At 38.1% G+C, this 15,536-nt stretch overlaps 1 protein-coding gene across 2 annotated transcripts in view; it reads left to right on the top strand.

The window, feature by feature from the left end:
- Positions 1 to 15,536, top strand: part of DOCK11 (dedicator of cytokinesis 11) — a 161,609-nt gene that overhangs the window by 132,779 nt on the left and 13,294 nt on the right. Inside the window, exons 30-35 of one of the 2 annotated variants that reach the window (XM_070365836.1) lie at positions 1,711 to 1,822; positions 2,331 to 2,369; positions 4,396 to 4,574; positions 11,514 to 11,630; positions 13,217 to 13,292; positions 14,101 to 14,210. In XM_070365836.1, coding sequence (XP_070221937.1) covers positions 1,711 to 1,822; positions 2,331 to 2,369; positions 4,396 to 4,574; positions 11,514 to 11,630; positions 13,217 to 13,292; positions 14,101 to 14,210 — 633 coding nt within the window. The remainder of the gene's footprint in view (positions 1 to 1,710; positions 1,823 to 2,330; positions 2,370 to 4,395; positions 4,575 to 11,513; positions 11,631 to 13,216; positions 13,293 to 14,100; positions 14,211 to 15,536) is intronic. The other variant, XM_070365837.1, reaches the window with a different exon arrangement.

Genomic DNA, 15,536 nt, shown 5'->3' on the forward strand with positions numbered 1-15,536 from the left:
GAAAGATGTTCAACATCACTGATCATTCAGTTTAGTTCAGTTCAGTCGCTCAGTCGTGTCCGACTCTTTGTGACCCCATGAATCACAGCACGCCAGGCCTCCCTGTCCATCACCAACTCTCAGAGTTCACTCAGACTCACGTCCATCGAGTCAGTGATACCATCCAGCCGTCTCATCCTCTGTCGTCCCCTTCTCCTCCTGCCCCCAATCCCTCCCAGCATCAGGGTCTTTTCCAGTGAGTCAACTCTTCCCATGAGGTGGCCAAAGTACTGAAGTTTCAGCTTTAGCATCATTCGCTCCAAAGAAATCCCAGGGCTGATCTCCTTCAGAATGGACTGGTTGGATCTCCTTGCAGTCCAAGGGACTCTCAAGGGTCTTCTCCAACACCACAGTTCAAAAGCATCAATTGTTCGGCGCTCAGCCTTCTTCACAGTCCAACTCTCACATCCATACATGACCACAGGAAAAACCATAGCCTTGACTAGATGGACCTTTGTTGGCAAAGTAATGTCTGATCATTAGGGAAATGCAAATCAAAACCACAATGAGATAGCACCTTACAAACTGTTAGAATAGCTATTATTGAAAAGAAGAAAGAAATGTTGGAGAGGATGTGGAGAAATTGGAACCCTTGTACACTGAAGGACTGTTAATTGGCGTAGCCACAATGGAAAACAGTATGGAGATTCCTGAAAAATTAAGAATAGAACTACCATGTGACTCAACTTTCCCACTTCTGGGTATCTATTCAAAGAACATGAAAACACTAATTCAAAATTATATGCACCCCTATGTTTATTTTACTGTGGCATTATTTAGAGTAGCCAAGATATGGAAGTAACCTAAATGTCCATCAGTGGATATATGTATAACAGAATACTACTCAGATGTAAAAAGAATGGAATCCTGCCACTTCACAATGTGGACAGACCTTAAAGGTATTATGCTAAGTGAAATAACTCAGATAAATACCATATGATTTCACTCATAGGTGGAGTGTAAAAAAAGTGAACGGAAAAACCAAAAACAAACTCATTGATACCAAGAACAGATTAGTGGTTACCAGAGGGGAAGAGTATGGCGGGGGGGGGGGAGGTGGGCACAATGGTGAAGAAGGTGTGAACTGTTCGGTGATGAGGGATGGTAACTAGGCTTGTGGTGGTGATCACGTTGTAGTGTTTACAGATGTCAAATCATGATATTGTGTATCTGAAACTTACATAATTAAAAAAAAATCCAATTTCCCAATCGGCCAGCCAATGAGCAGCCTTACAAGCAGGCCTTTTTAGGAAAGTAGTCTTGAGCCTGCATTGTTGACTCTTTACTGCACAGGTCACATTTCAAGGTATACCTAAAATACTAAACACTTCTGTTTTGAAAATTAATGCTCTGTATTTAATTATTTTAGAATGTGTGTGCTCAGTTGCTCAGTCATGTCCAACTCTTTGAGATCCTATGAACTATAGCCCACCAGGCTCCTCTGTCCATGGGATTCTCCAGACAAGAATACTGGAGTGGGTTGCCATTTCCTCCTCCAGGGGATCTTCCAATCCAGGGATCTAACCCACTTCTCTTGTGTCTCCTGCATTGGCACGCGGGTTCTTTACCACTAGAGCCACCTGGGAAGCCCATTAAAATTTAATATTTTAAATTATTAAAATAGTAAATGCCTACTATATAGGAGTTCATGTATAATTTCTTTGTGCTTAGGTTCTGGCTGAATACAAGTTTGAATTTCTGCAAACAATTTGCAATCATGAACATTACATTCCTCTGAATTTGCCAATGGCTTTTGCCAAACCTAAACTTCAGCGAGTTCAAGGTATGTATTTGTGTTTTCCATCATTTGGAATTGTGTTTTCATTTTTTTTGCTAGCGCTAGTATAGTATAATGTTTTCTAGTTAAACCAGTGATTCTAGAGGTAATCTCAGAATTGTTACTATCTGAAGAACATTAACAGTTCGTTAATGGTACTCTGCATTTCCTTCATAGTGTCAGTGGTAGTATTCATAGTGTGAAGAAATTTGGTGTGTTACATAGATTGCTGCTTAAACACAGACATCAGATACTAATAAAATTGCTCTCTGTTGTACTGTTTGGGTTCTTATATGAGACTGAATTTTGAAAAAAACATATAAATGCACTTCTGTGAATGGAACCTCAGAAGAGAAGTATAAAAGCAGAATAAAATAGTTATATGTATGTATGAACTTTATGAAGTGCCTTCAGTTATCTCCATTGCTAGTTTTATTGGCTGCTTTGTTGTGTAGCACTGTTCTTACGTTACTATGTTTTTTATTTGTCCCTTTTCTTTTCATATATTAATTAGATTTTTTTTCATTTGCGGTGGACCGTTTGACTTCAGTAGGTAGGTTTAACTCGGTTCACTCTAAAGTAGTTTGCTGTTTTTAAAAACAATTGATTTCATGAATGGCTAAGATGGATGGGGGCCTTGTTTGCTTTTCAGATCCTCCCTAGCCAAGATGAGGCTTTATTTAATGCATCCAGAAAACCTAGGAGGCAGTGTATTTGATAACTCTGAAAACCAGCTTGAGTAATATTCCAGTATATATATGCACACTATTGATAGTATGTATAAAATAGATAACTAATGAGAAGCTACTGAATAGCTTAGGGAACACTGCTCAGTGCTCTGTGGCAACCTAAATGGGAAGGAAACCCAAAACAGAGGGGATATATGTATAGCTGATTCACTTTGGTGTACTGCTGCTAAGTCACTTCAGTCGTGTCTGACTCTGTGCGACCCCATAGATGGCAGCCCACCAGGCTCCCCCTTCCCTGGGATTCTCCAGGCAAGAACACTGGAGTGGGTTGCCATTGCCTTCTCCAACTTTGGTGTACAGTAGAAACTAACACAACATTGTAAAGCAACCTATGCTCCAATAAAATTATTTTTTTGAATAAAGGAAAAAAATAAGCTTCGATGTTGATTGCTAGAAGAATCAACTTTAAAACACCATCCTCAGAAAACATGTGTTGGCCCACACCAGCTTGGGGACTGATGGGTATCTTTTTTTTAAGTGTATGTCATCTCTCCCAAGCTCGCCTCCCTTCTCTCTGACCCTGTTTAATGACTTCTTGGCCACAGTTTTTGAAGGTGTGGATGAAACTACCTTATTGGTCTTATTCAAATCCCTCAAGTGAAAAAACCGTACTGCCATTGTACAGTCGACCCAGATAAGGCAACCTGAGTTAGTCTGTACTGACCCTTGTACATAGTAAGTGATTGTAATTCACAAAAGACCATGAGCAATGGCAGAAAGAACACCAGCTGTCTTGGTCTCTCGGGGAGTAGAGACCACTGCTGAGCAGTGGTTTTAGTGATTGAATGGCTGCCTGTGAAAATGGAGAAAAATATTAAAAAACCCAACCACCCCTATTCAACCATTCCCTTAGTATAATAGAGTCTGAGCATGTATAGCTCAGATACTTTGCCCATCATTTATTGATAGCTTGAGGAATTCAGGGAAAGGAAGGGGTGAGGATTGAGGATTAAATCTGACTTAGCATTTATTAAATCCTAGTTGAATATATAGCATCCTATTAAGTTTTAAAGAGACTAGACAAGAAACAGAAAACATATCCTTCAGCTTTGTGGCCTCACTAAAATTAAAGGGTAGGGGAAAGGAAATAAAGATAGCAGAAGTTTCCTGTAGAAATGTCTGTACTCAGTCACAATTCCTTCTGAGTAGTTATAAGGCAAGTCCCAACCAGGATATTAGCAACTGGGATTTAAAGTGGATGGAGGATCTAAAAGGAAGTGAAGAAAATAGCTGGAAGTGGTAATTTTATGAAATAAAAGATTTGTATTTGTGTAATGAATTTGAGTGAGATGAGGATGTTTTTCTTACCATTCTTGTACTCCATTGAATTGGGGCCAATATGTAACATTTAGTAAAACATTCAATAGTTTATACTGTTATAATGATGCAGTTGTCTAGTTTCTCTTTCTGCTCCACAAATATAAACAGATGAGTGAATCAAGTGTTGTTTAGAAGTACTCCATTTTTTAGTTGTAACTAAATGTCTTCAGATACGAAGAAATGTGTTAAAACATTGCCAAATCTAGTATTCTTTCATTCTAGGTTTTATCCTAAGATTTGAAAAGCATCTAGAAAAAAAAAGAATTCTAGGAACTACTTTACCAACTGAAATTGTCATTAAGGCTATCATCTGGCCCCAATGACGAGTGCTTGTATCTTGTAAAATTTTGCATGCTTATTCTATATGATAAAATATTGTTCATATTTGTTTACAATAAAAATATAGCTCTTGCTAGCATGATCACATATTACTAAGTAATATAGTACTTTAATGTTAAAGTGATCTTTGAATATTTTTATAAATGAGTTTTAAATTTCATTGTACTGCAGATTCAAATCTTGAATACAGTTTATCAGATGAGTATTGCAAGCATCACTTCCTGGTTGGTCTGCTTCTGAGGGAAACCTCCATTGCTCTTCAAGACAATTATGAGATCAGATATACAGCTATCTCTGTCATAAAGAATCTTTTGATAAAACATGCATTTGACACTAGATACCAGCACAAGGTAAGGATGTTTGTATCATCACCAGTATCACATTAGCTAGTTTCTATAAGATTTTACATTGAAGATGAAGTTTTCAGTAAGAAAAATAACATGAGTATTGAGTAATTTATTTTTACAATAATGTTTTGTTTCTATTTCAAATGATTATTGTTGTTTAGTCACTAAGTCACCAAGCTCCTGTCCGTGGGATTTCCCAGGCACAAATTCTGGAGTGAGTTGCCATTTCCTTCTCCAGGGGATCTTCCCCACCCAGAGATTGAACCCACGTCTCCTGCATTGGCAGACAGATTCTTTACTACAGAACCATCAGGAAAGCCCTTAGGTTTTAAAAATACTGTTCAGTTAACTGTTGAAGAAAAACACTGGTTTTTCAAATGATGTCTAAAGAACGACATAACTCCTTCATGATTTGTTACATAAACTGATTAGAATTAAAAAAAAAAAACATGGTTATAGCCCTGTGTATACTTTTAAATACCCATATATCCTTAAATATATCTCCCTAGATAAATGCTATTATTATTAAGTGATTAATAATAAGACATATTAAGTATGTCAAATATAAAACATATAATATGAAGTTTATCTTCTTACTGAAAAAAAATATATGCATGGCTATAAATCTTACATATACTACACAGTGTCTACATGTGAAGACCACAGCTGTAGCCACTATTTGCTACACCTTTAACATATATGAAGATAAAGGGTATATTCAAATCTTATTAAACCCTATGGGTTGCAAAAATAGATGGCAAATTGTATTGAATTTAGAATAACCTAACTTACTTACAAAGGCAAAATGGTTGCCTGAGGGGGCCTTACAAATAGTTATAAAAAGAAGAGAAGTGAAAGGCAAAGGAGAAAAGGAAAGATATACTTATTTGAATGCAGAGTTCCAAAGAATAGAAAGGAGAGATGAGAAAGCCTTCCTCAGCAATCAATGCAAAGAAATAGAGGAAAACAATAGAATGGAAGGACTAGAGATCTCTTCAAGAAAATTAGAGATACCAAGGGAACATTTCATGCAAAGATGGGCTCAGTAAAGGACAGAAATGGTATGGACCTAACAGAAGCAGAAGATATTAAGAAAAGGTGGCAAGAATACAGAGGGGCACTGTACAAAAAAGAGCTTCACAACCCAGATAATCCAATGTTGTGGTCACTCACCTAGAGCCAGACATCCTGGAATGTGAAGTCAAGTGGGCCTTAGGAAGCATCACTGAGAACGAAGCTAGTGAAGGTGATGGAATTCCAGTTGAGCTATTTCAAATCCTGAAAGATGATGCTGTGAAAGTGCTGCACTCAATATGCCAGCAAATTTGGAAAACTCAGCAGTGGCCACAGGACTGGAAAAGATCAGTTTTCATTCCAACCCCAAAGAATGCTCAAACTACTCCACCATTGTACTCATCTTATATGCTAGCAAATTAATGCTCAAAATTCTCCAAGCCAGGCTTCAGCAGTACATGAACCGTGAATTTCCAGATGTGCAAGCTGGATTCAGAAAAAGCAGAGGGAAAAAAAAAAAGCAGAGATCAAATTTCAAACATCCCTTGGATCATTGAAAAAGCAAGAGAGTTCCAGAAAAACATCTACTTCTGCTTTATTGACTATATACCACAGCCTTTGACTGTGTGGATCACAACAAAGTGGAAAATTCTTAAAGAGATGGGAATACCAGACCACCTGACCTGCCTCCTGAGAAATCTGTATGCAGGTCAAGAAGCAACAGTTAGAACTAGACATGGAACAACAGACTGGTTCCAAATAGAGAAAGGAGTACGTCAAGGCTGTATATTGTCACCCTGCTTATTTAACTTATATGAAGAGTACATCATGAGAAATGCTGGGCTGGAAGAAGCACAAGCTGGAATCAAGATTTCAGGAGAAATATCAATAACCTCAGATATGCAGATGACACCACCCTTATGGTAGAAAGTAAAGAACTAAAGAGTCTCTTGATGAAAGTGAAAGAGGAGGTTAAAAAGTTGGCTTAAAACTCAACCTTCAGAAAACTAAGATTGTGGCATCTGGTCCCATCACTTCACAGCAAATAGATGGGGAAACAGTGGAAACAGTGGCTGACTTTAGTTTTGGGGGCTCCAAAATCACTGCAGATGGTGACTGCAGCCATGAAATTAAAAGACGCTTGCTCCTTGGAATAAAAGTTATGACCAACCTAGACAGCTAATTAAAAAGCAGAGACATTACTTTGCCAACAAAGGTCCGTCTAGTCAAGGCTATGGTTTTTCCAGTGGTCATGTATGGATGTGAGAGTTGGACTATAAAGAAAGCTGAGCACCAAAGAATTGATGCTTTTGAACTTTGGTATTGGAGAAGACTCGAGAGTCCCTTGGACTGCAAAGAGATCCAACCAGTCCATCCTAAAGGAAATCAGTCCTGAGTGTTTAGTGAAAGGACCGATGCTGAAGATGAAAGTCCAATATTTTGGCCACCTACTGCCAAGAACTGACTCATTTGCGAAGACCCTGATGCTGGGAAAGATTGAAGGTGGGTGGAGAAGGGGATGACAGAGGATGAGATGGTTGGATGGCATCACCAACTCGATGGCCATGAGTTTGCCTGAACTCTGGGAGTTGGTGATGGACAGGGAGGCCTGCCGTGTTGCAGTTCATGGGGTTGCAAAGAGTCAGATGTGACTGAGCAAGTGAACTGACTGACTGAACTTATCTACTTGGTACCAGATGGCTCAAGGTAATATCATATTGTTTCATAATAATTTGTTCCTTCATTTTTACATTCAAATTTAAATAAAGGCATTATATCATTTATTTTGTGATTACTTTGGAAAGCTGACTTGGAGATGGGTTTTATTGTTTTCCTATAGTATTCCTATTTGTCATTAAAAAAAATAAGCCTGCCAGCTATATCCAATTATATTTCTTTAATTACAAAGATATGTTTTACTTGCAAATTTTGCTAGTTTTCTAGAATTCTAGCCTAAACTAGATTTAAATGCCTTAGCTTTAAGATGTTATTATGTACTGTGGTTTGCATTGTTTTTTCACATTATAATAACATACTCACATTTAGTGTGGTCTACTCTATTATGCATCGCTTTCTTTTTTGTGGATGTTGGTGTTGACTTAACATAAATTAACCAGTATAATGTATCAAATGAAAAGATATGTTAAAGTCTTCCATTCCAACCAAGCTTTGTCAAATCTTTAAAAGTGCCAGTTACTGCTGGGGTCTGTTTGTGCCTACTAGTAGTGGGAAAAGGGTCTTATGCAATGTGAAGGAAAATGTCTTTAACTGTGATTTCAAAAAATTTGTGGGTAAAGTACAAAATGAACTTCCTGTTCTTGAAGCAGGAAGTTTTCTTTTTCCCCTTGTGTCTTCAGAGGAAAGTGAAAGAAAATGGGATTTCACTAGTGCCTTACCTAGAGGTAGAAGTTAAAATATTTTATATCACATGTTTGCACTTTATTAACTTTTTAAAATTCTGAGAACAGTATATGTACACACATGCACACACATACCACTACTGTTATCTGTAAATAACACTGCCGGTTTGAGTATTTGATGTTTTATAGTTTCTGGCCTTACATTTCGTTCTTTAATCCATTTTGAGTTATTTTTGTATTTGGTGTTAGGAAGTGTTCTAATTTCATTCTTTTGCATGTAGCTGTCCAGTTTTCCCAGCACCACTTATTGAATAGGCTGTCTTTTCTCCATTGTATATTCTTGCCTCCTTTGTCAAAGCTAAGGTGCCCACAGATGCATGGGTTTTCTTTGAGGTTTTAGACTATGGGACACATTGAAATACCCACCACATTACCCTTTCAGGGATTTCTAAAGCCCCTTCTTTGTTCAAAATCTTCTGACAGGTTTTAATTGAGTATAGGATTCTCCCCAATAAAACTTTGTTTCATGGGCCTGCTCACCCAGAGCTTCAATTCCTTTCTGTGTTTGATCCAAAGAGCTCACAGTTGGCCTGAGTAAGAGGTCATTTGTCAAGTACATTCACTTAAAACATGTTCACCATTAAGAATGATGCCAAGGTGAGGGCAGAGGGGAGCTTTATACACCCATAATTTCCATCTGGCTTCCCAAATAAAAATACAGTCAAGAAAAAATGCTTCCTGGGGAAAGGCTGCTTTGAGACTACTTGTCCTGGTATCCCACCCAGGCCTGCACTCCAACCATGTTGCCACTCCTCAGCCTTTCTTCCGATGACATTATGGGGATGTCACTGGTCCCTGTTACATGCTACTCTTAAACTGCTTTGGGAGCTCTCCTTATTTGCTATACATACCATGAGATATCTTTCCTGCTCAGAACCAGAATGTTCAAAATCTAACATTTATTCTGGGGCGTATATCGGCTCCTGTACTCACTGCAAATGGTACTGACAACCGAAGAATCGCAATTTCTACTTGGACTGTCGGCATTTTTTTTTTCCTTTTTTAAAATAATAAGCTGCATACATGGTAAAAAAAAATCAAAATGCCTCTCTCTCATTCCTTTCCTCTATGCCTCAATTCTTCTCTCTACAAGCAACTACTGTTTATCAGTTTCTTATATAAATTTCTGCTTTATTCATGCACAAGCCTACACACACACACATATATAAAATAGAAACCATTATGTATTTTTATTTTTTCACTTAACAATATATTCTGAAGATTAGATCTATATTTTTAAAAAATCTGCATAGTATGCTCTCATATGAATACACCTTATTTTATTTGTCTAACCTGTCTTCTTTAATAGATTCTTAGATGGTTTTCTGTCTTTTGTGCAGACAAAACTTTTAATGTGTTTGCCCTGACTGCATGTGTTTTACCTGTGTTCCTGTTCACCTAAGAAGGGTGTAGTATCTCCTTCCCTAGTAATCACTATCTGAACTGAAATGAAATCCCATCTAGAAGCTATAATATTAATAATCATAGCTAAAATTTATTGAGGACTCAGTATATGCCAGACACTATATTAAATATTAGCTCATATGAATTTATATTACTATTATTAAGAGAAAACTATGGTTAAGTGATTTGATCACAATCAAGTCACTAGTAACAGGAGCACTGGGATTCATGTGTATCTAAAATTCAAAATCTGTGCTCCTAGACTATACTGCCTCTCAAATATTAAGTCAGTTCAGTTCAGTTCAGTTGCTCAGTTGTGTCTGACTCTTTGCAACAGCATGAACTGCAGCACGCCAGGTCTCCCTGTCCATCACCAACTCCCAGAGTTTACTCAAACTCATGTCCATTGAGTCAGTGATTCCATCCAACCATCTCATCCTCTGTCATCCCCTTCTCCTCCTGCCTGCAATCTTTCCCAGCATCACGGTCTTTTCAAATGAGTCAGTTCTTGGCATCAGGTGGCTCAAGTATTGGATTTTCACCTTCAGCATCAGTCCTTCCAATGAACACTCAGGACTGATCTCCTTTAGGATGGACTGGTTGGATCTCCTTGCAGTCCAAGGGACTCTCAAGAGTCTTCTCCAACACCACAGTTCAAAAGTATCAGTTCTTCGGCACTCAGCTGTCTTGATAGTCCAACTCTCACATCCATACATGACTACTGGAAAAACCATAGTAGGACACTGGAAAATTACAGAACTGCCGAAAAATGGTGATGATGGTATAAACTCTTGAAATCAAAGCCATATGAAAAATAAAATAATAACAGCTACTTAGCTTTGTGAAGAGTGAATTAAGACAATTCGTGATGTGTCCCCAGATATTTAAAGGGTTACTGTATAAAGTAGAAGTGGACTTACTCTTTGCAGATCCAAAAGGCCTAACTCTATCTAGCAGGTAGAACAGCTTAAGGACTTTTCTAACAGAACCTCTGAAAGTGCTGAAGTGTTTAAGAAGCTTAAAAACTAGGCATCTGTCAAAGATGCAGGTGCAGGTTGCTCTTGTCTTGATCAGGAAGTTGAACTAGATCAGTGGTTCTCAAACCTCTGTGCACAACCATCTAGGGAAGATTCCTGGGACCCAGCCCAGACCTACTGAACCAGAATCTCCTAGTGATAGAGACATTCTTGATTAGGGTTATATGTTAGCACATATATGTTATATATTAAGAGTTCCTGAAATTCGCAAGAGAAGGACAAGTGGTCGATTAACATATGAAAAATTGTTCAGTTTCAAGAATAAATGCAAATTAAAGGAACTAAGAGATACTTTAGATCAGAATTCTGTTGGTTAACCATTGTACCCTAGATGCCTTACATAAGTCTTCCAAAGTGCTGACATATATATGGAGGGCAGCTCATGTGCCATCACCACAGTTTTTGCTGATTTGAATGATTATAAACATCTGACAAGGACTATAGCTGAGAAAAGCAGTACATAAATTAGTATAAGAGGTACCACATTAATTAAGACTACCGGTGTCCAGGTTTACTTGGATATTTTCAAAGATATCAATCTCCCATGTTGTATAATTGATTTAGAGGGCCAAGATCACATTATTTTAATTGCAGCTTGAGTCAAAGCAAAACTTATTTTTGGAAGGAATATTTTGTTACTTCTTCCATCTATTCATTCATTCAGTTAATGTATAGTGACCATATCCTGTGTGCCTAGGCACAGAGGATGAAGCAGTGAACAAGACAGACGTGATTCTTGATCTTATCATACTCAGCCCTCACCGGAGTTAAAAGACAGGACTAATACAATCTGCTTTATAAGTCAACTGCTATTTAAAAAAATAAACTTTTGCCTTTTATGTAGTGATGGTTGAGGGATGTGATTTGACTATATTGTATATAAATCCAAATACCTACAAGTTCTCTGGTAATTAGTCTTGAGACTATGAGTATAAATAGACTCATGCTTCATTGTTTTGTTATGGATATTAGGTCACTTTTAGTCTTTAAACAGATAGATGGAGCCAACTTTATTTGTAATATATACATAGTATATATCTACTAAGCTTTTGATAATTATTTTGCAGAACCAACAAGCCAAAATAGCACAGTTGTACCTGCCATTTGTTGGACTGCTTTTGGAAAATATACAGCGATTAGCAGGTCGAGATACATTGTATTCTTGTGCAGCCATGCCTAATTCTGTAAGTAGTCACGTGTTTCTGTTGGCATTTTATCCTGTTTTATTGACTGTATTTGGAACTAGGGTCATATGCTGTATGGTCTCAATAGTTCACCTTTTACATCATTTTAAATTTATACTTTTTCCTGTAGCAGTACTTCTCAAATCTTAATGTGCATATAGATCATCTGGGGAATTAAGATAAATTCTAATGTAGTAGCCCTGGGGTGGAATTTGAGATTATACGTTTCAAACAAACTTTTGGCTCTTTCTGGTCTAAGGACCATACTTTGAGTAATGAGGTCCAAGGGAACACCAAGAATCCCTTGTGCTCAGTGTGTTGTTTTTAAGATTTGCTGCTGTTATATGCCTTCATCTATTTATTCAACTGGAAAACTGAACAAAATATTCACTTTCCAAGATGTTAGGCTCCAGGCCTTAAACTATATTCCTTCACCTCTCCCTCCCTTTGACAGCCTTGTTTCAGCACTTCTGGTGAGCGGCTTTTAACTCATCATGGTTGGTCTGTGTTTTCTTTCTCCCCTTAGAATCTTAGAGTTGCAAGGAACATTGGAGATGATCAGTCTCCCACTTGGCAAAAAAAAACCTTTAGCCATAGTTGTATTTAAAACTTTCCTTCTTGCATTTGATCTACATGATTTTCTATCCACTTGCCCTGGTTTTGCCTTCTAGAGGTACACAGAGCACATCCACTTCTACCTCCACACAGTACCCCTTCATACATGTCCCTTCTAAATGTTTCTCCAGACCAGCTAGCTCCACTTCATCATTTGTTGTTTCAAACCCTTTACATTCTCAGTTCCAATCTTCCAGACATGCTCCATTTGACCGGTCACCATTTTAAAATGTGGTGTATACTTTATAGTTTTGCCCAGTAGGGTGAATAACTCCTGCCCTACCCCCACTCCATGCTCTGTATGGCCAAAATCCCCATCACATGTTCGGTAGCTGAGTGGGTGGCCGGTAAAACTGTGTTCCTCACAGCTTCCTTTGGAAATTCCCCATAATAAATGTCTGCAGATTTGTCAAGCCTGCCCTGGGTTCCTGAGAAAGCTGCTTTTAAGCCTCACTGAGGGCTTGATTGCCTGTAGCTCCCAATTATGTAAATCAGCTAAATGCAGATGCTGCATCACCTACCTGGTGTCAAGCGAGCGCCAAGGGAGCCTTTCTTCACAGTCACTCATGCTTATGCTCACTCCACAACATTCAACAGTGATATGTGGAAATATTTTACTTACCTGTTCTTTCTTTTGCAGCTCAAGTTCATGTAGGGCCTCTGGTCACACCTCTCCTTCTAGTACTGCCTTTGGTTCAAGGAGGAGAATGGAACCATGTTCAGACCACACGAGTTGCAGCTTTTACCAGCCACCTAGAGTTGTATCACTTTGCCAGAGGTCATAGTTATAACAGTATACTCGGATCCATTTTTAAAAGAGAAGTCACCTAAATACCAGTACTGATACCTGATTTAGACTTTCGCAGTGAGCTTTGTTTAAAATTGGGGTACCCTTTCATTCTGTTAATTCTGATTTCTTATCCTAGTGTACAAATTTGTTTAAGTGACAGAGGTATCACATTGTGTTACAGGCATCGAGGGATGAGTTTGCATGTGGCTTCACTTCACCTACAAATAGAGGGAGTCTGAGCACTGACAAAGACACTGGTAATTAAGTCCTTCCTTTAAAGATTATACATGGTATGGCTATCTAGAAAGGTACCCTACACTTTTCTATATTTTTTGAAATATTTTGTGATAAAACTATATATAGCATGATCTCTACCAAAGTTTAATTAAAATCTGACTCACACTTTGTGCCATGTTTCTTTGCTTAGGTTTCCTTGTTTCAGGTTATAGAAAAAAGTAGCTTAGTATACTCAGAAAATGGAGGATAATGAGAAAAACACTAGTTTCCAATCCTCTTATCTGTCTCCAGTCTTGGACAAGACACTTCCCTTTTCTGGGCCAAAGTTTCCTTAACTATAAAATTATCTCATTGTTTGCCTTTATGTTATGACTTCCAAGGAATTTCTTGTAGTTTCATAATGTTAAGTGTTTCGAGGTAAAAAAACTTGCTTACACTTTATTTGGCTTCCTATGGTGTTTTAATATAGTATATAAAATTCACATTTTAGATGCCCAAGATCTATTTCTTAAAATATGACTTTACCAAAATTAACCCAGTGCTGAGCCACTTCAGTCATGTCCAATTCTCTGTGACCCTATGGACTGTAGCCTGCCAGGCTCCTCTGTCTTCCTCCCTCCAGTCAAGAATACTGGAGTGGGCTGCCATGCCCTGTTCCTGGAGATCTTCCCAAGCCAGGGATCCAACTTGCATCTCTTATGCCTCCTGCATGGGCAGGCAGGTTTTTAACACTAGCACCACCTGGGAAGCCCAGTTAACCCAGTACTTATTTTTCAAACTATTTTTGACAGTTCCTCCTGTTGCTAACAAGGACTTGGCTTTTTCCAGCTTATGGGTCTTTTCAAAACGGACATGGAATTAAGAGGGAAGATTCAAGAGGTTCCCTCATCCCAGAAGGAGCAACTGGATTTCCAGATCAGAGCAGCACTGGTGAAAATGTAAGACCCTAAAATATATAGGTTAACCCTGGTGATGTTTTAACCATGACAGTCTTTCTTTTTATGTAAATAAGGAGCTCTCTACTCTCCTGTAGTCTATACTATATCTATAAAAAGTATCCCATAATGTAGCAGTTCCTTCCTATCCTGGCAGCTGCTACTTGGATATCTTAAAAACTGTTTATAGAGGATAAGGTATTCATCTTTCAGAGTTCTAACTTTGAATCTGTAAACCTGTTCTAGAGAGGGAAGGTTCAAGTTTAAAATGCCTAATATACCCATATCACTTAAATCACTCCCTGGCAGGATTAATTCAGCTTTTTATTCTTTTCTAAGAATAATGACCTTAACTTGGGATGAAAAAAAAATTAGGTCCCCAGATTGATAATCTCAACATTCCAGAATCACTTAATCAGAATATACTAACTTTTCCATGAGATTGTTTCAAGCCTAACATTAAAGTTTGGGATAGGTCAGCCTTGAGATAGAGAAACCTCATTTTAGACCAGTAAAGCCTTGTCATGCTGCTACATGAAATCATAGAACCATATAAAATTAGTTAGAAGGGTCCATAAAAATAATAAATTCCAACTCTCAATTTACAAATGAAAACTGGGATTGTGACTTAGGGCAGCCACACAACTATGGCAGGGCCAGACCTAAACCCAAGTTTTCGAATTTCAGCACTTCTTCTCCTAGATCATGGTGTTCTCTCTGTGTATCAGAATCATCTGGGCGACTTTCTAAAAAATCACGTGTACACCTGTGGCAGATTCATGTTGATGTATGGCAAAACCAATACAATATTGTAAAGTAATTAGACTCTAATTAAAATAAATTTAAATTTAAAAAATAAATAAATGAATGAAATTCCAAAAAAAATAATAAAAATAGAGAGCTGAGCTTCATCCTGTTTCTGTCAGTCTGGGGGCCTGCTCATTTGTATTTCTAAGTTCCCAGGTGATGCTGACGCTGCTGGTTGGGAACCATCCCCTTAAGAACCACTCTATATAGACTGCCTTGAGTCTTTGCCCATTGTTGTTGTTCATTCGCTAAGTTATATCCAACGCCTTGCTACCCCATGGACTTTATTTAATCATAAAGTTCTTATTTCCCGCCATGTAGAAATAAGACAACAGATACTGTCATGGGTAAGGCACACAAAGGACAAAGAGGTTAATGACTTGCCAGCAGTCACACAGCTAGCAAGCATTCAGAACCTAGATGTTTTGTCCCAAGTAAAAGTTTTTAGTAACTCCTACATTGGTAAGTGTATAGCCTAAGCCCAGGTTAGCTCAGCTGAAAGCACTGGTTTCTAACAAGGGC

This window comes from Bos mutus, chromosome X (genome assembly GCF_027580195.1).
Source record: "Bos mutus isolate GX-2022 chromosome X, NWIPB_WYAK_1.1, whole genome shotgun sequence".
Lineage (NCBI taxonomy): Eukaryota > Metazoa > Chordata > Mammalia > Artiodactyla > Bovidae > Bos > Bos mutus.